This window comes from Dromiciops gliroides, chromosome 2, assembly GCF_019393635.1.
Source record: "Dromiciops gliroides isolate mDroGli1 chromosome 2, mDroGli1.pri, whole genome shotgun sequence".
NCBI classification, from domain to species: Eukaryota; Metazoa; Chordata; class Mammalia; order Microbiotheria; family Microbiotheriidae; genus Dromiciops; species Dromiciops gliroides.
This window is the reverse complement of record NC_057862.1, coordinates 663,608,943-663,634,515: the sequence shown is the minus strand read 5'-3', so window position 1 is coordinate 663,634,515 and position 25,573 is coordinate 663,608,943. Positions and strand designations below refer to the sequence as shown.

Genomic DNA, 25,573 nt, shown 5'->3' with positions numbered 1-25,573 from the left:
ACACTTGGGACCAGGCCTTCTCCACTCCCCCCTCTCCCCCCATCTCTGACTCAGCTCAGCCTGAAGCAGTTTCAGAAGAATCGTTGTCCCCTTTCCTTATATATAGAGAAGTGGGGAATGTTATGGGCACATCAAAGAACCTTCTCCTTGAGAAACTAAACCAGAGGACAGACACACCTAAAGAGATAAGTGCCCCAATTGAGAAATGGTCAAAGGATATGAACAGGCAGTTTTCTGATGAAGAAACCAAAGCTATCTATTCCCATATGAAAAAATGCTCTAAATCTCTAATGATTAGAGAGATGCAAATAAAAACAACTCTGAGGTACCACCTGACACCTATCAGATTGGCTAAAATGACAAAAAAGGAAAATAATAAATGTTGGAGAAGCTGTGGGAAAATTGGAACACTAATCCATTGTTGGTGGAGCTGCGAGCTGATCCAACCATTCTGGAGAGCAATTTGGAATTATGCCCAAAGGTCGATAAAGCTGTGCATACCCTTTGACCCAGCAATACCACTTTTGGGTCTTTTTCCCAAAGAAATCATGGAAAGGGGAAAGGGACCCACATGTACAAAAATATTTATAGCTGCTCTTTACGTGGTGGCAAGGAATTGGAAGTTGAGGGGGTGCCCATCAATTGGGGAACGGCTGGACAAGTTGTGGTATATGAATACAATGGAATACTATTGTGCTGTAAGAAATGATGAGCAGGAGTTCAGAGAAACCTGGAGGGTCTTGCGTGAGCTGATGATGAGTGAGATGAGCAGAACCAGAAGAACATTGTACACAGTATCATCGACATTGAGTGTTGATCTACTGTGATGGACTATATTCTTCTCACCAATGCAATGGCACGGAAGAGTTCCAGGGAACTCGTGATGAAAGAGGATCTCCAAATCCAAGAAAAAAAAAAAAGAACTGCGGAGTATAGATGCTGAATGAACCATACTATTTCTTTTGTTTTTGATGCTGTTGTTTTTTTCTATTTTGAGGTTTTTCATCATTGCTCTGATTTTTTCTCTTATGACTAATGCAGAAATATGTTTAATGTTATTATGTGTATATATATATATATACATATATATATAACCTATATCAGATTACCTGCTGTCTAGGGGAGGGGGGAGGGAGGGAGAAAAATCTGAAATTGTAAAGCTTGTATAAACAAAAGTTGAGAACTATCTTTACATGTAATGGAAAAGAAATAAAATACTTTATTAATTTAAAAAAAAAGAGAGAGAGATAAGTAGAGGGGCAGCTAGGTGGTGCAGTGGATAGAGCACCAGCCCTGGGTTCACAAGGACCTGAATTCAAATCCGACCTCAGACAGTTGACACTTACTAGCTGTGTGACCCAGGGTAAGTCACTTAACCCCAACTGCCCAGCAAAAACAAAACAAAACAGAAAGAGATAAGTGGAACCAGATGGGACAGAGCTAGCTTTCCTTCATTCTAGTTTCCCTCAACCCTGGGGAGATAAGTTTGGGTGTGGCTGCTGCCTTTGTGTCCTGAGGAGATGGCGGGTGAGATTTGCAGCCACCCCTCACCCAACTCCTCCAGCCACCGCCAGTGGGGGATGGTCCTCCCTCACTAAAGGAACTTTCCAGTCAGATGATTCCCGCCCCCCCCCCATCAGTCCTCTATAAAAGTACCTGCCTGTCTCCTGTTAGAGGAGATTGAAATCTCAGAGCCACCTTCTCTGCCATGCCTTTCTCCCCATGAGAAGTCCTAGGATTTCTCTCTTGGTTTCCCTTCCCTTCCCCTGCCCCTAAATAAACTACCATCTTATTCTAATTGCTTTTGTGTGCAAGAGGGTGTAATTCTTTAAAGAGGAATTTCTAAGGACCCCAAACCCCTACCCCTATCCCAAACCCAAACCCCCTACCCTATTTTCCCCATGACACTCCCACCCCCCACTCCCCAGAGCGTGGTGACCACGGACCACCCCTAGTTAGGAGCTCAAGCTCAGGGAGCCAAGCCTGAGCACCTATGCCGGTTTTTTTTTTGGGGGGGGGGGGCCCAAGCACGTGAGCCGGTGCTTGCAAACCAGGATAGGACAAACTAGGGCATGCCCCGGACAGCCGCAGAGGCCGCAAGCAGGTTGGGTAGCGCTGCCTCCTGGGGCTGGTAGTCCGAGCTTCCGGGAGGCCGCGGAAGTCGGCCCCTCACCGGAACTACATTTCCCAGAAGCCCCAGAGCCCTCGGCGGCCTCCCTCGCGGCCAGGGCCGACTTCCGGGGCGGTCTGGGGCGGAGCGAGCTGAGGCAGGCGCGGCTGGGCCGAAGGCGGCAGGGATGCAGCGCCCGGGGCCTTTCAGCACGCTTTACGGGCGGGTCCTGGCCCCACTGCCCGGGCGGGCCGGGGCCGGGGGCGGGGCCTCGTCAGGGGGCGGGGGGAGCTGGCGGGCGGGAGAGCCGCACGTGCAGCCGCCCCAGCGCGAGCCCTCGGGCGGTGGGAGCGGACATATAGTGGCTTCGGCCGCGGCCCCGGCGCGCGCTCCGCCCGCTCCCGCTCCCGCTCCGGCGCTCGCGCCCGCGCCCCCGCTCCCGCCGGCACCCACTGCCCGGACCATGTCCAAGACCGAGGAAGCTAAGCGGCTGGCCGGCCGCACGGCCGTGGAGAACCACGTGAGGGTGAGCGTCCCCCTCTTACCCCCCCCACCCGGCCCTCCTCCTCCGGGAAGCCCTCCCGATTCCGCCCGGGAGGGGGAGGGAGCGCTGGTCGGACAGGAGTTCGAATCCCGCCCTCGACTCGGCCGAACTCCTAGACGTCTCCCAGCCTGTTTCCCCATCTGTAAAGTGGGAACGGGGAGGGATGCTTGCCCTGTAAAGTCGGGGGTCCTAGAACAGAAGCCCCTCGAGGGCAGGCACGGTTGCCCCTCCCCTCCTTGGGTCTTTGTGTCCTCACGCTCCCGGCACTTGTTGAATTGAGTGGGGTCAGAGGCGCCCCTGGAAAGTTGTGCGTGGGGCGTGACCCGTGCTTGGGGCGGGCGGGGGAGCGGGGAAGGCCCCCCCACCTTGTCACTTGGGGGGATCCCAGGCGCCCACGGGGCTCGGGGCAGACCGGGTCCGGGCGGTGTTGGGGTGCGCGCCCCGCCCACCCCGTGCCCCGGGCCGGCCAGCCCTGTGTTCCGGCCGGGGTCCGGGAGGATTCCTCCAGTTGGCGTCCACCTGCTGCCGGCGTGGGGTCGGGACTTGGGGGGCCGTGCCCGCCATCGGGGGCAGGTCTCGCCGTGCCCCCTCTCCCCGAAGTGGGCCGGGGTCAGCCGGGGTTTTCCTCCTTATCGGCCGGCTGATAAAGATGCGAGCGGGCGGGGGACCAGCCCGGGGAAAAGAGGTGGAGTCCGTTTCCTGGAGTCGATTTACGGCCTCAATCAAGCTAATTATGCCCATTACCCCCGGGAAGGCTGCCAGGCGGGATTCCCTGCCCCGGGGGAGCTCCCGGCCGTCACCCCGCTTCTGCTCCTCTAGACTGTCCCCCGCTCGCCCCCTCCCCAATAGGTCCGCCCTCAGGGGTGCTGTGACTCGCCGGAGCCCGGAACCCCGCACTGGCTTAGGGTTCATCGTACGGCCCGTGCTCTTCTGGACTAACCGGTCCGGGGCGCTGGGGGCGGGGGCAGATAGTTACCGAAGGGAGAAGAGACCGGAGGCCTGGGTTTGGGGGTTTCCCGGGCCGGGCCGGCTCCGCTTTTAGGCAGACTCTGGTCGGATGAAGTTCTGATGGTGTGCGCGCTGTGGGTGAGTCGGTGAGCGCATCCAGTCCTGAGGTCCGGCTCTTCCTCACGGGCTGTAGCCTCAGAGCTGGGACAACCGAGGGCTCCTGGGACCCTGCCAGCCGCCGCAAATGACCCCGCCCCCCAAGCCTGGGCCCCGCGGGGTGAGCCCGAAGGGGAAATGGAGCTTCCTGCCCATCCTAACCTAGTTCCTCCCCTGGTTCCTTTAATGGAGTGTTCAAGCTATCCAATCTTCCCTTCCCTTTGGAATTCATTACTTATTCAACAAATACTCAGTGAGTGCGTGCTGGCAGTCTACTCTGTGCTAGGGGCTCACTCCAGTCCAAAAGGATCTCAGATCATAGTGGGTTGTGGAAAGGTAAATAATCCCTTGTTCAGTTGTTTTCAGTCATGTCTGACTCTGTGACTCTATTGGGGGTTTTGGGGGCAGAGATACTGGAGTGCTTTGTCTTTTCCTTCTCCAGCTCATTTACAGATGAGGAAACTGAGGCAAACAGGGTTAAGTGACTTGCCCAAGGTCCTGAAGCCAGATTTGACTGCACTCTAGGTCTGGCTCTCTACCCACTGCTCCACCTAGCTGTCCTATACAGTCAGACACCCACTATTATTCTCTTCCTATGCATTTATCATTTTGGGTGTGAGGGGTTGAGCATAGATTAGAATTGAGACTCATTTAAACCTCATCATCATCTCATTTAAACCTCCAGTTTATAGATGAGGAAACTGAGGCTCTCTCCCCACATAAGTTGTAAGTAGCATAGCCTAAATTTGAATGGAAGATGGGTGGTGCAGTGGATAAAGTGCTGGACTTGGAGTCAGGAAAACTGGAATTAAAATTCTGCCTCAAGACACATTAGCTGTGTGACCTTGGACGAGTCACTTAATTTTGTTTGCCTCAGTTTCCTCTTCTGCAAAATGGAGTTGATGATGATGGTAATGGTAACAACAGCCCCTACCTTACAGGATTACTGGATTGCTAAATGCCTTTTTCTACAGAAAATTGTTACCTAGGGTGGCTAGGGCTGTATAATCCTATAGATCTACCTTCTTGTCTATGTGGGTAATTCTCCAGTCCTTTTCCTACACTCTGGTAGGAAAATCAGCCCATCCTTCACAACTCTTCTCCGTGCTGGGATGCTTGAGATCTCATTTAGATCTGAGATGTTCAGGGCCACCCTGCAGTGACTGCAATGTTATCTTGGGGGGGATAAGAGCTCCCAGACACCCTCCTGAGTGTCCTCACTATCCTCCGGGATTCCCTCTTCTACTTGGCCCCTGCCCTGGATGACCTTTGCTCTCTGTAAACATTTAATAAGTGTTCATTCATTGGTTCATTTGACATCGTGTTGATACCAGTGGAGCATGTGGGCTGTTCATGGCTTCTGTCCCTTGGGGCCACTCCATGAGCAGCCCAGTCCTGATCATGCAGGGCTCAGATAACAAACAACTTGAGGCTTCTTTTCTTGCATAGTTCTCTGGCCCACCACGGGCCTCTCTCCATTGTTCTGCGTGATCCTCACTCAGCTTGGATTCTTAGACCGTAGATTTCCGTGGCTTGTTGTAAAATCCAGCATCGCCAGAAGACTGTTTCTGTGGAAAAAAGATGGGTCCTTTGTCATTAAGAGACTTGGGCTGGTGAGAGAACAGCAGCAATCCGTTGCTTTCTCCTTCTCCTGTTCAGCTTGCCCACTTGTAGGGCACATACAAGCTTGTCATATTGCAGCAGGGCCGACCCTCCAGGTGCTGCATGGCCTCATCTGGGCAGTGGGCATTCTCCATGTGCTTTGTGGACGGGCCTGATGGAGGCTCCGAGATGTTCTGTGAGCACAGTGGCATCTGCAATCAGGAGCATTCGGAGAACCTCGCTCACCATCTATACTGTAGATTCTATGGGGACCCCCTCTTTTATTGGTGCTTTTGCACTGTGTCCTCTAAGACAGTAAGCTTTTTGTTTCTTTTATGCCTTATCCCATATCTAATATTAATAATCAGAGAGATTGAACGAGGTTGCTACCTGTCAGTCTCTTCCAAGGACTCTCAAGGGAGCCACCTTGTTGAAAGAGAACCCTTAGGTGGCGTTTTGCTCTGCTAAACCACATGCTTTTTTTATGGTCAACAAACACCCAACACCCTCATCAAAGGGGCCTGCAATACATGTGTAAGATCGTTCTCATAAATACTATTCTCACAGTGATATTTTTACATAACTATATATTGATGGGAAAGACCCACAGAGCCAAAGGGATAGGATCTGAACCTGTGATTCCATTAGTATGGGGAACTCCCAGGTCAGATTATGCCTTCGGGCACTTGGAGGTTAAATGGTGGCCAGTATGGATCAGAGGTAGGACTTCTGTCCACTGCAGCCTCCTCTGTGTGGGTGGGTTATTGATATTTTTTTCACCTCTTTGGGTTGTGTATTTTTCCCAACCTTTGGTTGTTTGTCCGTACTTCAGATGTCTCGAGACACTCAAAATTCCTGCCTCCTTGGGATCCTCCTCTTCTACACCTTTGGTCCAGTCCAGCTGTTTTTCCAGCTGTTTTCTCCAGTGACATCACCGCTTCCTCTAAACACATCTGGTCTTGGGGCTTCAGCTTCCAAACGCGCGAGCTGCCCTGGATTGAGAAAAGTTTTTTGTAAACATCTTTGCCAGGTTTTCCGTCTTTCTTCCGTTTGTCATCCTTAAGTTCCTTTGGGACAGTTGAGGTCTCCTGCCGAGCTTTCTTTAGTGGCTTTTCCCACCACTGTTCCTCAGCCTTAACCTTAAAGGGATTGATTGTAAGTGTTAGCTGTTAATCACAGTGATAGTGATAACTAGAACTGTGCTGGGTGCTTACACGTATTGTCTTGTTTGAGCTTCACCACCGCCCTGGCAGGGAAGGGCTGTTCTCTTATCCCCAGTTTGCAGTTGAGGAAACCGAGGCCTAGAGAGGTGAAATGAGCTGCCAGTCACACAGTTCTCAGGAGCCTGAGGGAGGGTGTGAACTGAGCCCTTCTCACTTCAGGACTTGCACGGCATCCTCTCTAGCACCTCGCCAGCCACAGCGATGGCGTCTACGAGCCTTTAGATTCTTTTCCTTTTTTACTCCAGAATACTATTTCCGTCTGCCTTTGGCCTTGAGGGTCTGTTAATAATAACAGCATGGTGAGGTCACACTTACAAGCCAGCCTGGGAACCAGGAGGTCCTGCTCCTGCTTCTGACATTTAGCAGCCCTGGGACCCTCAGCCAGCCCCTTAACTTCTTGGTGTTCTAGGCAGCTTCAGCCAGGAATTGAAGAGAGGGGGCTGTGGCCTGCACTGGTGGAAGGAGCTCCCTCATTTAGGAATTCCTAATGCCAAAGGAATCACAGGCTAAGCCCCTGTCTCTGTCCCTTATGACAGCCCTGTGGGATAGGGAGTGTCAATATTATCCCCTTTTCCAAGTGAAGAAACTGAGGCCAAGGCCCTTACTCACTTTCACACAGTGAAAATTGGCAAAGCCAGCATTGATCCCAGGTCTCTCAACTCCAGTGTTCTTTCTGTGCCCCACCCCCGCCCCCCCAAGGTGATTGCTGAAAAGGCAATGCTGGGGGTAGTCACAGGAACTTGGGACATACAGCCCAGATCCCCATGGGCCTCTGGGGAGGACAGCCTCTCTGGCTTGGAGGGATCGATGCTGTTATTACACAGTCTTTGTCCCTTTCTTCATTGCCCTGTAACTTCCCCATAGGGCCTGTGGTCTTCAGCTGCTGGCTTCTGTCTGAGGTCTGGAGCTGCTTCCAGGACCTTTCTCCGGACCCCTCTCTGCCCTGGGAGAGCAGCTCCCAAGGTGTAGGGTTTCCCTAAACCTTCCTCCACTCTTCCCCTCCCCCCCCCCTCAGCTCTTAATCTGTAACTGGACCATGGGCAAGATCCAAGATACTTGAGAAGAGATGAAGTTTCCTCAAACTGAACGACTTCTTTGAGGCGGGCCGACCTGAAAAGAAGGTCACAGAGCCACTTGGTTCTAAACTGCAGGGTCCTGGGGCTGAGGAGAGGGGGAGACTGGCAGAACTGTTTGGGGTTTGGGCTTTTTTATCAGGAGTTACCAGGAGGTTATGCTCAGGCCTCAGGCCTCCCAGATATCTGGCTCCCATTCACGATTTCTGGTTAATCTAGCAGCTGCACTAAAACTCCTCAGCAAAGAATACTTTGTAAACTTTCTTGATAGCGTATTCTCTTGGGCTCAGGGGTTGTTGCTTGTGTCCGGCAGGAGCCGCTCCGATTGGAGATAGGATTTCAGAGGATTGTAGATTGAGAGCTGGCAGGGACCTCGGGCCAGCTGTTCCAGCCCCTTTCCTTTACAGGAGGGGAAACTGAGGCTGAACGATTTGCCAGGGTCACACAGGCAGGGCCGAGGGGAGGAGGAAGCTTCCTGCCTGCCTTTGCACCACAGTATAAGAGATGGGCCCTTCTTTAACACACCCAGCTGTTCTAAACCATTCTGACTGGTTCTCTAAGTCTTACTTCTCAGACTTTGGGGGCCTCCAGAAGCCAGAATGAAGATATCCTCCAGAGTTTCCCCTGCTGAGATGGCTTCTTGCCTGCCAGGGAACCTGGGGCTACTCCAAAATTTACTCATTCAGTCATTCAGCAAATGTGGGCTTATGTCAAAACATCTGGGCTTCCTTCCCAATAGATTACCCAGCACTCCAGGCAAGAGGTAACTCCACCCTGACCCCTACACATTCCTTTAGCTTCCCTCTCTCCTGGCCTTGTCTCCTAACTGTGAGAGCAAGAGGAAGGGGTGCTCGTGGGCTCTCCCCCAGCTCCCCTTTCTCCCAGGGCTCTGCCTGGTTTTCATGCTTGGGCTGTGGGTGTGACTGGTAATGAGCGGTGGTGGGTCTTGTGGAGTTTAGGACTCTGCGGTGGTGAGGGGTGTCAAACATGCACCAGAGCCAGATGAAAATGGAATTGAGAAAGAGCTAACGAATAAAAATACAGTAGAGCAGAGACGATGGTCATGTGTGGTGGCCACCAGGGATCCGTTTGGCTTAAGGCCCCGCTTCTATTTGAATGGACATGGGTATCTTAGGAGATGAAGGGGAACCGGAATTTTAATATACTAGTTCATGTATTTTTACAGTATCTTTTGCTTTATGGCCATTTCTGGATGTAACAAAGATGGGCAGACCCAGCCGGCAGCAGGCTTCATTGGGCCCCGTGGTGCCCCATAGCCTCCGAGAGGAGGGAGGGCAATGGAATCGTCATCCCGCCTCAGTCGACAGCCCTAGCTGTGGTGCTTTACTGGGTAGACTTAGGCTTGATATCAGGGGAAACTCGCTGCCCACTAGAACTCCGGACAGATGAGCTGGGCTGCTGGGAAGGGGTGGCTGCCCCCACCTCCTCCTGGAGATCTGGAGGCCTTTGGGGAGCCTGCCTCTCCTGGGGCCAGGCCGGGTCGTTGGGGTTCCAGGGTCACATTCTGTTGGCGTTCTCTTCCATTAGTGTACCTGTGCATGTCCTGGCAAAGTGCTCCCTAAGCTAAAGGAATGTGCAGGGGCCAGGGCGGAGATACCTCTGCCTGGAGTGCCGGGAATCGATTGGGAAGGAAGCCCACATTTGCTGAATTTTCCCCTGTAAAATGGGGAAGGATGCACACCTCGTAGATGGATGGAAAGAAACTTTAAGACTTGAGAAATCCCCGGAGCTCACAGTCCTGGAGCAGGTTACTGACGTCCTTGTACTTTTCTTTCCGTTTGGCAGAATAATCAAGTGCTGGGGATCGGCAGTGGCTCTACCATCGTCCATGCTGTACAGAGGATAGGTACGTTGCTGTCCCCACTTTCCTCATTCTCACAAGTGCCCGGGGGTTATCAAAGAATGAGGAAAGACCACCTCCCCGGCACTGCCCATCTGCCCTGGGCCACTCCCTGTGCTGTTGCTGATTTTTGGGGTGGGGGAACCCAGAGTCGAGCAGGGGGCTGGGTGCACAGGTTTGTGCTCAGGGCAGGGGGGGGGGAGGTGGTGGTAGCGCAAACTGGACATGATGGGAAAAGTCAGATTTCCAGAGTAGCACAGCCAGGTGAGGAATGAGATGTTCTGAGCTGAGCCCCTCCTGAAGTGCAGGTTTGGGATCTCCTGGGCCCACCTTTACGTGGGGAGGAGGTGGAGTCCCGAGATAGTGGGATCTCACAGGACGATGAGCTTTGTCTCAAAGGGAGCTTCCTGAGACAAACTAGTGAAAATTGAGGAAATCTCCTTGGACAGATGTAAATGCAGGCATAAATACATTCAAGGCAAGGGTTATCTAGATAAGGCTCTGAAGCCCACGGGATTATGGGATTTGTCAGAGGTCGCAAGGCAACGAGCAGCAAAGCCAGCATTTAAATGTGAGGCCTTGTGCCTCACAAGCCCATTTTGATGCCAGTGTCCCCGTACCTCAGTATCCTGTCCCTGACCCTCTTTGTTCCCTTTGTTGATGGTTATATGTACAAACGGGCCCGGCTACAGCGGTGCTGGGCCAGCTGTGACCTGTGCATTTGTGCCTCAGCAGCAGGTGGGGGAAGGTCAGGCCTTCCTGGGAGTTGTCAGGCCAGAGCCTATGACCCTGTCCAGCCAGGATCACCTGCTTGGGCTGGAAAGGAGAAGATTGGCCCTTCGAATGGAGCCACCCTTTTCTCTGCTGGGCTCGAGTCCAGGTTCCCAGTTGTTTTTCCTCTTGACCCTGGAATCCTTTAGGCCACTCCCCAAGTCCTGATCTGGCCCTTTCAGTTTGTTCATGGCCCTGGGATTATTCCGCTTCGGTGGCTGCTCAGCAGGTTTTAGTAACCTGTTTTCCTTCATTAGAGATAAAGCACCAACCTGATGACTCTCCTGGGCTGATGTAACCCAAGGGCCTAGAGCCCTTGGCCATTAGATGCCAGTTGACGGATGTCCCGCCTGTCCGCTTGCTGACAGCAAAAATAATGTTAAATAGACTCACAGCTGACTCCTGTTAGTCAGGTACATTCGGTTTTTACACGACTTCATTTTTACTAGATGGAGTGTTGTTCTTGATGCTTTCTGTTCATTTGTATGGTAAAGATCCAGAGTGGAAGGACACACTTCAGCCTCTGAATTGAAGCACAAGTTTGGGGCCAGTTAAGTTGCATTTGGGGCCTAATGGCCAAAAATGACCCTTCGTAGGGTCACCCTCCTTGGCAGAAGATGTGAATTGACATCCTGCCCCTGTTACATACCAGCTGTGCGTGACCCCCTCAAGATCCAGGCTAACAGAGGCTGTGGACCAGGCGTTCCCTGGACCCCCACGATCCCAGGCCCCCTCCTAGAACCTAGAGCGGAAAGGGTGATGAGGGTCGTTTGCTCTAATATCTTCATATTTGTAGACCAGGAAGCTGGCTTTGACAGGTTAAAGGGCTTGCCTAATGTCACCCACTATCACAGAGCTCGGCTGATTTTGGATTCACATGCTGACCCCAGATGGGATGTTTCTCTCCCTCCACTCCCAAACCTTCAGACTAGACCTGCCAGCAATGTGGAGCATTTGTTTGAAGTATTTCTTGGCTTGTTTTTGTTTTTGTTTTTGTGGGGCAATGAGGGTTAAGTGACTTGCCCAGGGTCACACAGCTAGTAAGTGTCAAGTGTCTGAGGCCGGATTTGAACTCAGGTCCTCCTGAATCCAGGGCCGGTGCTTTATCCACTGTGCCATCTAGCTGCCCCTTGGCTTTTTTTTTTTAAAAAGGCTTTCTGAATAAAAATGGAGAAGGGAAGAAAGAATTAAAAGCTTTTTTTTTGTTGTTGTCTCCACAGCTGAAAGAGTAAAACAAGAAAACCTGAGCGTTGTCTGTATTCCTACGTCCTTTCAGGTATGCGCCTGCTTCTTTGACTTCTCCACCCTTGGGGGCGGCTCCTTATTTTGATTTGGTCATTCTGTCAGCATTTTGATCCTCTGGGTTGGAGTTTTCCCTCATTTTGAACTCTGATCACGTGGCTCCCTCTCAGTGGCTCTGCATTGTCTGTCAAATAAAAAGGTGGCACAGCTAGGTGGTGCAGTGGATAAAGCACCAGCCTTGGATTCAGGAAGACCTGAGTTCAAATCCAGCCTCAGACACTTGACACTTACTAGCTGTGTGACTCTGGGCAAGTGACTTAATCCTCATTGCCCTGCAAAAAAAAAAAAAAGCTTAACTCGCTTACCTTGGCATTCGAGGCTGATTGTTATCTGGCTCAGGCCTGCCTCTAGATTCAGCAGCTGGTTATTGAAAAGGCGTCTTTGTACAAGACACTGTGCTAGGCACCTTGCTAGGCATGCCCCAAGGAGCATGTTCTCTTGGTCAGAGGGGATGATGGCATACAATATGTACACAAATTATTGTATGCAGAGGTAACTGAGGCAGGAGAGAGCACTAGAGCTGAGAATGAGGGAAGGCTTCATACGGGAGGAGGACAGGGGCTCTGGTCTGACCTCCTTTCCCCTGTCTTCCTGCACATCCCTCCCTCCAAGCTCTCCTGTTGTGTTTCACACTCGATCCTCCTCCTCTCATCTCTGGGTCTTTATATTGGCAGGGCCTCATGCGTGGAACCCCTCCCCACCCCCACGTCTGCCTCCTAGAATCCCTTGTTTCCAGCTCTAGCAACACTTTCTACATGACACCCCAGCTACTAGTGCCTCATGAGCATGTCCCCGCACCCCTCACCCTGCAGCCTGGGCTCTCTGAGGGTAGGAACTGTTGAGTCTTGTTTTTGTAGCATCAGCATTTAGCATGGGGCCTAAATAAATGCCTGATGATTGGAGTACATTGTACGCATGGTGAGTGGTTTGTACAGATGTGCAGAGAGAGGTAGAACCCCCCCTCGCCCCCAACCTTATTTCAAACCTTTCCTCCTCACCGGCCAAAGGGAGCGCTCCATTCCCCCTGATTTGTCCTGTCCTTTTGTGCCTTTGCTCATTCAGTTGTTGTCATGCAGAGGAGACCCCCAAGCTGGTGAGGCAGCACTTTCGCTTTGGGACGAGAGATGCTGGCAACACATGCCTCATTTTGAACTGAAGTTGGCCTCACTTGTGCTGCTTCCCCCCACTGGTCCTTGGGGCCAAGCAGAAGAGTCTCCTCCTGCTAACCCAGCTTCACTTGACAACTCTTGGAAAAAAAAATATATGTGGGGCAGCTAGGTGGCGCAGTGGATAGAGCACTGGCCCTGGATTCAGGAGGACCTGAGTTCAAATCCAGCTTCAGGCACTTAACACTTAACTAGCTGTGTGACCTTGGGCAAGTCACTTAACCCCCATTGCCTCACAAATATAAATATATATGTGTGTGTGTGTATGTGTATGTCTATATTTCATATATCTTTTAAAAATACATGTATCTCATTAACTATTTCCCAATTACATGTACATTTTTAATGTTCCTTTTTTAAAATTTTGAATTCCAAGTGGTTTTCCTTCCTGCCCCTCCTCTCCCCCTTGGGAAAGCAGTATGATCATCAATATCATTATGCTGTGATACGTGATATCATGTGAAGCACATGACAGTTCTTCAAAATAAAAAGAGTTGGGGATGTTAACCTCTTCAGGATTGTTTTGAGGATCCAATGAGAAGAAAGGTGTCAGTTGTCATTAATAACAACAATTTTGATGGTAATGAGAACATCCAAGCAGCTGTGCCCTGGGCAAACGAGCTCGCTGTTCTCCATGTCTCACCTCCAGGTCTTTGCCCAGGCTGTTCCCTGAGCGGGGATGCCACCCTCCATGCTGCCTCTCCCATCGCCTTGTAAGGCTCGGTGCCAGGTTTTCCTAACTTCCCTAATAGTGGCGATGCATTATGCTGAGCCGTCTACATTCTTGCCTAGCAGCGAGATGCTTTGAACACACCAAGCACTCTGCTAGATTCTGCTCATATAAACAATAGCTCACATTATATTATAATGGGAAGGGGAGTGACGCTGTAGCACAGTAGATTGACACATTCTTCCCAGGATTGATGGTCCCGTTGTCTGGAAAGCTGGGGGTGGGGGAGGAAGGACAGGATTGGCAGAAGATGGATGAAAAGAATATGGCTGTGGTCCAAGGTGAAAGATGGAGGGAGCTGTGGAGTTGGTGTGAGCCCTAGGAGGTGCTCACCACTCGGGACAGTGGGGGCCAGGGTGCGCCCTCTGAGACCTCAGACAGAATTAAGCCTTGAGCTGCACTTCACTGCTGCGGCCTCTGCACCAGTGGGCCCCACAGCGCCGTGATTCTGGGGCCACATAGTGGCTGCCGTATGTGGCCCTGACTGAGCCTGTCCCTCCCTGCTCAGACCCTCTGGCTCCAGACCAAACACAAGCCTCTCCGGTTGCTCCTTACCCGGGCTCCCACCTGCCCTGTTTCCTACAGAACCCATGAGTCCGTGCTATTAGAGAGCTCCTAGCAGTGCAGAGGAGACACTTTTAAGTGATCTGTCCAGGCTTATGTAGGGCTCAGAGCTAGGACTGAAGTCAGGGCTTCCTGACCAACTGTGCTACCTCTTCCTCTGTGAAATGAGGGTTAGGGCTCAAGTCAGAGTCAGCTCATCAGTATTGTGCTGGAAGGGAGATCATTTAGTCATTTTACAGGCTGAGGCTCAGGAAGTGAAGCGACTTGCCCAAGATTGTGTAGGTAATAAGAGGTGGGGTAGCGTTTGAACCCAGGTCCCTATGCCCAGGGCACTTTCCTTGTTATCCTAAGTTTCTGTTGGCCCACCTTACGGGTTGGGGGAGGGGGACTAGGAGGAAGCGGGAGCCGGTCTGTCTGCCAGCCCTCTGCCCCACAGCTGCTAAGTGGTAAGAGCTGTTGGCTCGTGCTGCCAGCCAAGAACAGTTTATTTTTGGCCTCAGAGGTCCGAGCTAATGATTAGCTCTTGTTTTCTCTATACTCTTAGTATTACTTGGGCATCCTTCTCACCTTTTTTATGGATTGATCACAGGCCCCTGGTGTGGTCTTGGCCTCAGTTTCCTCATCAGTACAAAGAAAGGATTGGACTGAATGCTGTCTGAAGGGCTTGGACATCCTATTGAACACTTGTGTGCAGGGCCCCTTAGCTCTGGATTCTTGTGGGGGGAGGGGAAGCCTCGGCAGTGAGCTTTGTCTCGAGCCTGGTGGTATTCAGAAACACTGACCCCCGTCTAAGCAGCTTGGACAAAGATGCTTTGTAACCCGAGGCAGCCATCAGTGCCGTCCCTACCACTAGCCAGCCATCGGGTGATGGCTTTCCAGAACCTTTTTCGGGCTTTGTGAGTTTTTGAGGTCTGGCTGTTTAAAAAAAAACTTTTGGTCACATTGTTGGTCTGGCATTTGTGCCAACCTGTTACTTTCTCTCAAGTCAAAATCTGCTGAGTCAGTCAGCATCATTAAGGACCTCGTGTGTGCTGGACACGCTGCTGGATCTTGGGGGGTTCAGAGGCAAAAGTGAAGCATTACCTGGCCCAGAGTTTACAGTCTAGTTGGGGAGACAAAGCAAAATGGAGACGCGGGATCCTTGGAGGAGGAAGGTGTAAGCTGTGGGAGTGGTGAAGTTTGGATCTAGACAAGGCAGGAAGCCCGCTGGACCGGCTCGCATCTGACACGGGCTGGAGAACTGAAGTGAGCTTGCTCAGGGCCCCTGCCCTGGGGGCTCTTTCTGCAGTAGACACTGGCTTCCTGCTCCCCTACCCAGCCAGTGACTGGAGAGACTTGTAACAAGCATCTTTAGGGAGGCTTCATGGAGTTTCCCATGTTTCCACTGAATTCTACACCCTCACTCCCCTCCTCCTCCACCCGACCCCAGAGGCTGGCTTCTCCTGGTTTGCCTCTTGGGGAGAAGACCCTGCTTTGCTGAGTCAGTTTGGGATGTGGGGAAAAGCCTATGGCAAAGCCGAGCCTATGAAACGGGGGGCTGGGGATTCCATGCGTCAGGAATTCAGAAGTATGAGTGATGTTCCTTTCTTCCTTTGTGCAGGCCCGGCAGCTAATACTTCAGAACGGCTTACCCCTCAGTGACCTGGACCGACACCCAGAGGTGAGAAGGAGGCCCCATTCTTCTCACAGCAGCCTCCCTCTCCTTCCTTCCTTCCCAGGCTTGGGGACCGCGCCCTCATTCTGTGTCAGGTTAAAGGAAAAGCAGCCTCAGCAGCAGCACCGCCCACTCCTGGTCTGAGCTGAAGTTGGTGGGACCTCAGTGGCCATGCGGCCCAAGCCACGGGCCACAGTGGTTACTAAGTTTATCCCGAGGTCAAGCCTAGTTTGGACTCCACACAGCACCTGGCCACATGGCTCTCCTGGCCTAGGTTCCTCCTGCCAGTCCTCACGTTGGGGACTCGAGGTGGCCCACCTGGCACTGCCCTGCTCGTCCCGAGCTCTGCATCCCTGTGAGGGATGAGAGAAGGGCACAGATAGTGAGGAGCCTGGAGCAAGACTTCTTGAACTTTTCCCACTCACAACCCCTTTTCACCCAAGACATTTTACACAACTCCAGGTTACGTAGGTGTATAAAATGGGTGCCCGTAACCTTTTATTGCTGCCAGGTCTCCTGTGACCCCCACGTGCAGTTTAAGAAGCTGGGCCCCAGAGCACAGACCGAGGATCATCCAGAAGGGCTAGTGAGTGGAAGCCACCAGAGGGCAGGTTTTAGGGTAGACTTTTCAGCAGCGAGAGTCTCTGGCATCGTAAGGCAGAGGGCTGTACCGTATGATCTCCAGCGAGTGGCAAGAGTTTGACTTTAGGGGATAGATGGGGGGGGATCTGCCTTGGAGGGAGGGTGACATCCCATGTGGATGAAACTTGCACCCTGAAGCCGCCATCTGATCCCCCTCTGGGCCATGCATTCGAGGGCTGTTCAGAATCATGTTGTTGGTTTTTTTCTCATTCGTTTTTTAAAACTCAATTTGTGTCCCGTGCTCTGCTGGGTTTGGACTGGGTTCAGACTCGACACGTCTCTAATCTGCCCTGGTTTCTTTCCCAACAGCTTGACCTTGCTATTGACGGTGCTGATGAAGTAGATGCTGACCTGAATCTCATCAAAGGTGGCGGGTGAGTGTTATGGGCCAGGAGCTCTCTGCAGACGAATGTTGGCTCAGAATTCGTCAGGGTTGGAGTGTGTCCATTCTGAGTTTGCTCATGCTATTGTGAGGGTTAGTGTTGTCCAACCTACAGTAAGAGACTGGCAGAGCTCTGAGCCAGTGACACCATGAAAGGATCCATGATCTCCTAATGAAGTGGACCTTTGATGCCCCCTTCTTCCAGGGCCTGGTACCTGGACATTCTAAAGAGGCTGAAGAAAGTACAGAATCCCATTGGTAGGTAGACCTTGCTTTGCAGGCAACAGGGGGCGGTCTTTGGTTGGGCGAAGCATGGGGCATCTCCACTGACTGAGTGGTCATGAGATGGTCACCTGCTCATGTTGGACAAGAGAGACTGGTCCAGGAGGACAAAAATAAGTCATTCTGGGCTTGGTCACCATAACAAGGAAAAACAAGGGTGGGGGCCTCCTGATTAAGCAGGTGAACTTACAACCTGTAGCTCACAGCTCTGGGGCCTACCATACAAAACTTAGAATCACTGTCCCTATGAAATCATACCAACTGATTGATACTGATTGGAAAAGAGATGGGATCCAAATGAAGCCTTTCTTTACAGTACAGGCCCTCCCTCAAATCCTGGGACCCCCCACCTTGTTCTGACTGGCGATTTCTGATCACTCCATTCTCCCAAGGTAAACTCCTGGGAGTCTCAGCCATTTCTAAGTGCCCCTGCTCCAGACTGAGCTGCTGCAGCCCCTCCCTTCCTGTGCTTCAGCTGTTCTGATGACCCTGGCTAGGGGCTGGGTCAGCGGCCTTCCTCTGTTAGCTACAGGTGGCCTAAATTGATCCTGAGGTTTTTCTGGGAAAGTGCTGTCATCACTGGGCAGTAAGTGACTTGTGACCCACTCGATGCTCCATCTCTCTACCTAGCCTCCCCTCCTGGGTGTACGTAACTTGTTTGTTTTGGTTTTTTTGGTGAGGCAATTGGGGTTAAGTGACTTGCCCAGGGTCACACAGCTAGTGTCAAGTGTCTGAAGCCGGATTTGAACTCAGGTCCTCCCGACTCCAGGGCCGGTGCTCTATCCACTGCGCCACCTAGCCACCCATATAACTTGTTTGTCACACCCCCTGTCTGAGTAAGACAGTGCCTGGTTCCAAATGGCACTTCCCTGACCCCGAATAGATGCCCGATCAGATCTTTACACAGGTCTGACACCCCCAGGCCTGAGAGGTTTGTCACGTCTACCAGGTGAAAGGTGCTCAGCCCCAGGAGTGAGGTCAGCTGTCATGCTGTAGCCCAGCACCTCTGGGGCTTCTATCAAAACCAGACCACCTGTGTTCAGATGAGGCCTGCTTAAAGACCCAGGGACACGCCCGTTAGAGCAAGGGCTAAAGATAGACAAACCCCTGGGTACCCATTAAGAGCCTTTGTTTTCACCCTGAGCTGTTTGTGTGCTTCCCCTGCTGTCTCACTCCACCCCCTGGCTGCTTCTGGGACTTAGTCACTGTCCTGACTCTCCCGGCTCTCTGGCCTGTTCTCAGCGGCTTTGTCTGGGAAAGTGCTAGGTCCCGGGTTCAAATCCTGACTGTGCCTCCCCCTGTTTGTACGATGTTAGCACCTAACTGGGCCTGTCTTTTCTGTAAAGTGAAGGGGGTTGGACTGGATCGTTTCTAAGATCTCTTCCAGTTCCAGAATCTCCATTTTCTTGGACTCTTCCCGAGGCTGGAGGGCTCTCCCTCCTGATCGCCAACTTCAGGATTCCCCGGCTAGCCACCTTTTAAATAGGAAGCCTGTCCCAGCCCCTGTTCTGTTTATCCATACTGGTCGTCCTCCTCGCTGCCTCCCCTGTTAGAACGGGAGCCCCTCCAGGGCAGGGGCTGCCTTTGGCTTTATTTACATCCCCAGTACTCGCAGAGTGCCTGGCACGTGGTCGTCAAGCATTTGTGAAGCTTCCTCCAAGCAGAGCTCCCCCTGCCCTATAGCCCTGCTTGGTAGCTGCTACCCCTTTGACAGAAGCACTTCCCCGATGGAGGCCTAGACACCTCCCCCTTATTTAGCGCCCCCTCCCCAGCCCTGATTCAGATCTTGTGTCAGACACACACACACACACACACACACACACACACACACACACACACACACACACACACACACACACCTCCATTACAATGGAAGCTCACTGTGAGTAGGACTTGTTTCCTAGTGACTAGCACATAGTGGGTGCTTTATTTGCTCATTGAGAGATGTGTGGCCCTGGGCAAATTCTTCTTCTAGAATCATTGTAGTAGCTACTTAAGGAGATGGAGGAGGATCCAGGGAGATGGTACATGCAAAGCGCTTTGCTGACCTGTGGTGTAGGAGATGGTGCTCTGGATCCAAGCTCTTTCTCTGCCGTTTGGGCTGTCGGGCTCTGGGTGATCACTTGGCCTCCTGCAAGCCCTGGAGAGTGCTTTGAGACCACAAAATGCAGAGAAGGTGTTGGATCTGGGATACCCCATATCCATAAAGTGGCAGGTCTACTCCCAAACACAAGCCATGCTATTTTTTCTGCAGCTACATTTTACAAAATAAGCTGCTGATTTTAGTAGGGGGTCCCCTGCTAACCAGTAACTTACGGGTAAGCATTTATGAAGCACCTACTATGTGCCAGGTACTGTGCTAGGAGTCAGATCCAAAAAACAAAGCCATCCTTACTTCTATTTTGAAGGGGAGTCCTGGTAATGGGCCAGTTAAAATTCTCTTCAGTAGCAGGGGAATAAACGCATTTCCTAGCCTATGAATTTCTTTGTCCTTGCCCTTAAATCAGTCAAATCCCCCTGAAAAGCATGCTGGCGGACCTTTACCTATGTCCCAGTTAATATCTAAACTGACAAAGAATAAACAGATGGGTCTTAGGTGATTGTGGGGCCAGTAATTCAAAGGGAGGGGCCACGGTAGTGGCAGAACTGGAGGTGGGAGGGAGGGTCATGGGTCATTGTAGATGCTTCAGGGCACCTTTCAAAGCCATTAGTGCCTTTATCTGGAATAGACTGCAAATAAAAATATGTAATCAGAGAATTGGAATGGTCCTCAGGTTATTACTAATGTACCTGGGAAAAGTCCTATCTGTAATAGCTTGAACAAATTTATAAGATCCTAGATTAAAGTTGGGAGGGACCTTAGCAGCCATCTGGTCCAAGCCCAGTTTACAGATGGGGCCGTGCTCATCTGCCCTTTTTTTGAAGACCTCTAGTGAGGGGGGAGGCCCCTGTTAACTTCTCTGGGTGTCCTTCTTTAGGGACACACATCCCTGAGGGGTGGAAGTCCTTCCTGACCTTGAGCTGAATTCTGCTTCTGTTTTCTAACCATTCTCTTAGGAGGCTGTTGTCCAACCTTTACTAATAAACATAAATGCTTTGGTAACAGCCAGATCCATCGAGAGAACTTCATGGGCTAAGCCTTTCATGTCCCATAAAGGTTGGGAGTTGGCTTCTTTTCTTCTCCAGACCTGACCCTGGCGTCTGTTTATCACATTAATTTAATTTCCCTTCTCATCCTTTTTGTTTTGCTTCTTCCCATTTTCAGAGGCTGCCTGACACAGGAGAAGATTGTAGCCGGCTATGCCAAATGTTTCATCGTTATTGCTGATTATAGGTAGGCCAAGACCTGAGATGTGTGCGTACTTGACATTGTCTTGGTGGCATAATGTGTATGGCTGACCAAGGAGGTAGCTAAGGTCGTCCCGTTGCCACATTGCGGATGAAGAATAAATAAAGGCAAAGGAGCCGAGTGGTTTTAGGAAAGTCCCAGAGGAAGGCCAGGGGCCCAGAGCAAACCCACTGACTGTGGTGGTCAGTCCACCCTGTGAGCTCCAAGGTGGGAGCCAGAACATAGGACGGGCTGCAGACCGGATGGTTCAGCAGGAGGTGATGGACGTCAGACTCGTCCCCTGGGTTTTCAGGGTGACCCTGCTGGTGGAGCTCCATCTTACAGGCAGCTCCCCGTTCTTGCTCCCTCTGCAGGCCGGCCACTGACACACCACATGTCACTGAGGTTCTCTGGCAAGCCCAGATTTGGGGGGATTTGATTTATACTAAGCATGTTGCTGTTTGTGCTGAGAGCAGTCATCTTGGCTTTGTTGTCTAACCTGAATTCTGCAGGAAGGATTCAAAGAACCTTGGTGACCACTGGGTGAAGGGAATTCCCATTGAAGTCATCCCGATGGCGTACGTGCCTGTGACCAGGGCCCTGTCCCGGATGTTTGGCGGAGTGGCTGAGCTGCGCATGGCTGAGCGCAAGGCAGTAAGTGACCAGCGGTGTTGCCAGATTGGTCTGCAGCTGGCTGGTCGGCCGCTCGCTGCCCCTTCCCCTCTCTCTCTTTGGTGGGCAGCCGGATTGCCTCTGCTTCCCTCTTGTCCCAAGGGCCCTCCTTAACAGGAATGCTTCTTCTTAGGGCCCTGTGGTGACGGACAATGGAAACTTTCTGCTGGACTGGAAGTTTGACCGCGTGCACAAATGGAGTGAAGTGAACACGGCGATCAAAATGATACCAGGTAACTCGATAGCGTCGGCTGGGCGGAGCCCCTAGGGGTCCTTGGGATGATGAGCCCGGAGAAGGAAACACCAAGGGGGGCATGACTGCTAGAACTGGAAGGGGCCCAAGGGCCATTGTGTCCAACCCCCCTTATTTACAAGTGAGGTCACAGAGGCCCTGGCGACTCCAGACTGAGGGCTGGAAGAGGGAGTGGGCTTATTTATCTTGGCCCCAGAGGGCAGAGCTAGGGGCAGTGTGGGTGGGAATCAGGCTTGATGTCCTTAAGGAGCGCTGTCCAAAGTCAGAGTGTGAGGAGGTCCACAGGCCAGCCTGCGTGACTTTTGTTCAGGTATTTGTTGGGCCAGGTGGCCTGTGAGCCTCTAATCCTCAGGCAGAAATAGCCCCCCCTGACAGCAACACGTCCGGTGTGAAAATCTTCCTGACCTTTGACAGCCACGGGTGTGCCCGTGGCACCTGTGGCACCTGTGGCTGCTGAAGATGGAGACTGTCCCCAGTCTTTAGTTTGGGGGGGGATTTCTGTGTCTTATTCCACATTCTGCTGAAGTCAGAACTTCTGCCTCCTCAGAGGGACATTCTGAGGCGGTCTGAATGTTGGGGGTGGGGATGGGGGCTATCTTGTGACCCTTTATTCCTAGGAGTTATTAAAGCATGCAAGGCCTTGTCTGACACCCCAGTGACTTGGGCTAGAGGCAGGCCAGTTTGACCCCCTTTTCTAACTGGACAAACAGACGTTGAGTGAGAGTGGGATCAGCAGGGTAGCCCTGCTGGAGTGTCAATGGACGAGCTCTATTGAAGGTCATCTCTGCTTGGCCCTGATACTTAGTAAAGAAGGTCTCCTCACTGTCCTCAGAAGAGCTGCTATGTGGACCCCTCCCACCGCAGGGAGCAGAAGCATTCATTTTAGAGTACTTGTTTGATCCCTGTCCTAGTGCTGCCCTTGAAGCCACTGGGAGGTGGGCTTCAGCCCCTCCTTCGACATAGCCTGGCTGTGGGGCCCTGGTGGGTGTCCCCCCACCTCAGTCACAGAAAAGGTGCCTGGCTGCTTCAGGAGAGATCTCTCCTGAGAGCTCCCTGTACCAAGAGGTCCAGTCTCTAGTCTCTTTATAGGTGGGGAAAACAAGGACTGGACCCACTTTTTTTTTTGTGTGTGTGTGTGTGTGAGGCTGTTGGAGTTAAGTGACTTGTCCAGGGTCACACAACTAGTGTTAAATGTCTGAGGCTGGATTTGAACTCAGGTCCTCCTGACTCCAGGGCCGGTACTCTATCCACTGCACCACCCGGCTGCCCCTGGACCCACTTCTTATAAGAGTCTTTCCCCCAAGGAGCCCAGGAGAGCCTCAGTTCTCTTGGCTGGGAGAAGCATAAAAACATGCAATGGCAGCGCTCTATACCCATAACCCCCCACCCCTGCAAAGAAGCAGGGGCTATGGTGTCTGTGTAAGGGAGTCGGAGAACTGGGTGGAACTTGATGGCCTCTTACCAATCTACCTGTTGATAGAGGCACCAAGAAAGCGGAGGGCTCAGTGACGGCCCAGCCATAAGTGTCCCGAATGATGGAAGGAGCCAGGTGCAGAGCGATGCCAGGTGGCATCTTTTTAGCAGGATTTCTCTTGGTCTCCACTAGGGGGCGGTATTTCTCCTGCCCAGAGCCCAGGCTACAAGACTTGACTATTGGGACGCCAGTTGTTAGGTGGGAGGCACCTTAGCCACCATCGAGTCCAACCCACCCATTTCACAGACGAGTAAGCGGAGGCCAAGGGGCTGCTAAACAGCGTCAGTGTCCCACTTGTGGGCCCATCCGTCTTGAAGCAAAAGCTGTATCCGAGGGGACCCTCCCTCTGCCCCTGGGGGCCTTCAGCACCTATTTAAAAGTGTGTGATGTATTTTGATAGAATGGGTTTCTTTTGTAATGCTCTGGATTGTAGTCATTTGGGAACATAATCCTGAGGAGGTTTCCTCGGGCTGTCTGGCACACGCAGGGTTGGGGAGCCCGACTCTCCAGCGGGTCCACACATGGTTGTCCGGCCTGTGCTGGAGCTTCCCAGGGAGGTGGCTCATTACACTTGTGTGCAGCTCTTATCTATTGGGAATGTTTCCCTGGTGCACGGTCCCAGAGCGGCTGCTTTGCAGTGTCTACCCAGTGATCCCCACTTCTGCATTCAGGGACAGCCACAAGAAGTGTCATCCCTGTTCCTGTGGCTGTCCCTGAGACACTTAGTAACCAGCCACAAGAGAGTGGCTCAGACAGGCCTGAGTGCCTGTCGCCCCAGAGTTCTCTTTTCTCCCTCTTCTCCTACCTGGTCCAGTAAACTAGATCCTCGAACTCAAGATGGGAGTCCACACTTCCTAGGAAAAAGTTGTTTTCATGGGGAGATAGACCTTGACCTCTGCAGGACTCGAAATTCAGAATAGCTTGTACTTAATATTTCGTTCCCAGCCCCAGCCCCGGCCGCTCTTCCCGAGTGGACATCATGCCTGGTTTCATTCACTGGGTTCGGTTTGGGGCCCCACGTTCTAGGGAGGATGCTAATGTCTTGGTTGGCTGATTCCTGTTTGTAGGACAGCCTGTCTCCCCCTCTTTTGGAGGGGGGATTAGACCTGTGAGCCACCCAGCCGGTCTGTGTCAGAGGCTCCTCAGATTCTGAGGCCAGCTCTGCATCCATAAGCCACGACTGCCACTCGGTCTTTGACCATGACCACTAGAGCCATACAGACCTGATGGAAAGAGATCATTTCTTCCCTTCCCTTTTCTCTTGTGGCTCCTAAATCCACATGTTTCTGATGGGAAAGAAAAGTTCCCTAATTAATATCACAGCATTTAGCCTGGAGAGGATCTTACAGCATTTACTTAAGGTGTGCGCTGGGTACCAACCATGGGGATCCGACTTCCTGAGGGAGACAGGTAGCCCTTGCCCTCCAGGAACTGTGAGATGGGTTGGAGGCACTCTGCTTGTGGCTTCCCCCAGGCCCTTCTCCCTAAGACTGAGCCACTGTGAATGTAGGTTTGATGTTAGGAAAAGCTTCCCAATGACTAGAGCTGTACAAAAGTGAGTGAGTCTGCTGGGTCTGGGAGGCGGTAGGCTCCCCTTACTCAGAGGTCTTCAGGCTGGGGCTGCAGCACCTCTGGTGGGTGGCATTGCTTTGGGGATCCAGCAGCAGGGGGGATTCTAGTGTGAGGGGGCAGAAGGAAGAGCCTCTTCCATTAGGGCTCACCTGTCCAAGGTTTGCTTCCACCTCAGCCCTTACTGATTGTCCCAACAGAAGCAGTGAGCAGGCAGGTGATCCTTTTCTTTTACAGATGCCGTACTAATAGTACTTGTGACAACCCCCATTTCCCTCATACTGTGCCACACATTGTCTTCATGAGGAAATGGTGGCTTAGCTCTTTCTTGTTTCTTCTTGTAGGAGTGGTGGACACAGGTCTCTTTATCAACATGGCCGAAAGAGTCTACTTTGGCATGGAAGATGGCTCGGTCACCGTGAGGGAGAGGCCGTCTCACTGACCGAGGCCCCGCCGGTCGCCGAGGCAGAGAAGCCTTTGCCTTAACGTTCTTGCCCCGGGACGGCCGGTTGGAGCATGGGGGTCTCCTGAAATGTTGCCGAATGCCCGTTCTTTTTTTTTTTTTAAGGAAATAGAGAAGCATATATATTTTTTCTATCTAAAAATACTCACTTTTTTAAAGAAAAGAAAAAAAAAACTTTGATTTCATGTTTTATATGAAATACTACCAAAAAAAAAAAACAACAACCCAGTTTTTTGAGTCCTTGACTTGAGGCTGCTGATTTCTTAAGTTTCTGAGTGTTTAGTTTGCTGGGGAATCCCAAAATGTGAGCCACTGTGCCAGCCCAGTCCTTAAAGGGCCGGGCCAGCAGCCCCTGATGCCTTACTGGAACCATTGACGGTCTTTACGCCTTCATTCTTGGTTTGTTGGTTTGCTTTTGAGTTTACATTTTAATAGCTCTCAGTGCAGTTACACTTTTAGATCAAGTGTGTGTGGAGCCGAGTGAAAGCCTTGGCAGTGACCTTCATGGACGAGCTATTTTGATCTCCGTACTCATCACCCCTCGGCCAAGGTCAAGCCACTCCCCCAGACTGGGAAGCACAGGAGCCCTTGGCCTCCCTCACCAGGAAGGAGTTTGCCAGCACAACTCTCATACTGCTGGGAGGTACCTCTAGTCAGGGGGATTTGTTTTCTGTTGTTGACCTTTTTTTTTGGATTCTTTGTTTGCCTTGCTCACCCTACAGTTTGTTGCTTGCACAGTTGGGCATCAGATGTCTCCTTTGCGTTCTGTGTGTTGAAATAAAACAACTCAGTGCCACTTCAGTC

General features: G+C 51.9%; 1 protein-coding gene across 1 annotated transcript; it reads left to right on the top strand.

Moving 5' to 3' along the window:
- Positions 1-2,297: 2,297 nt before the first annotated feature.
- On the top strand, positions 2,298-25,573 carry RPIA (ribose 5-phosphate isomerase A). The gene is made up of 9 exons (XM_043990126.1): positions 2,298-2,636; positions 9,463-9,523; positions 11,509-11,564; positions 15,651-15,710; positions 16,656-16,720; positions 20,276-20,344; positions 20,851-20,992; positions 21,144-21,243; positions 24,651-25,573. The coding sequence occupies exons 1-9, from the start codon at positions 2,298-2,300 to the stop codon at positions 24,746-24,748; spliced, it is 990 nt and encodes a 329-aa protein (XP_043846061.1). The 3' UTR covers positions 24,749-25,573.

Coding starts and splice junctions, on each gene's coding strand:
- RPIA (XM_043990126.1), top strand. CDS start 2,298: ATGCAGCGCCCGGGGCCTTTCAGCACGCTTTACGGGCGGGTCCTGGCC. Junction 9,524..11,508: donor CCATGCTGTACAGAGGATAG/GTACGTTGCTGT, acceptor TTGTCTCCACAG/CTGAAAGAGTAAAACAAGAA. Junction 15,711..16,655: donor ACCTGGACCGACACCCAGAG/GTGAGAAGGAGG, acceptor CTTTCCCAACAG/CTTGACCTTGCTATTGACGG.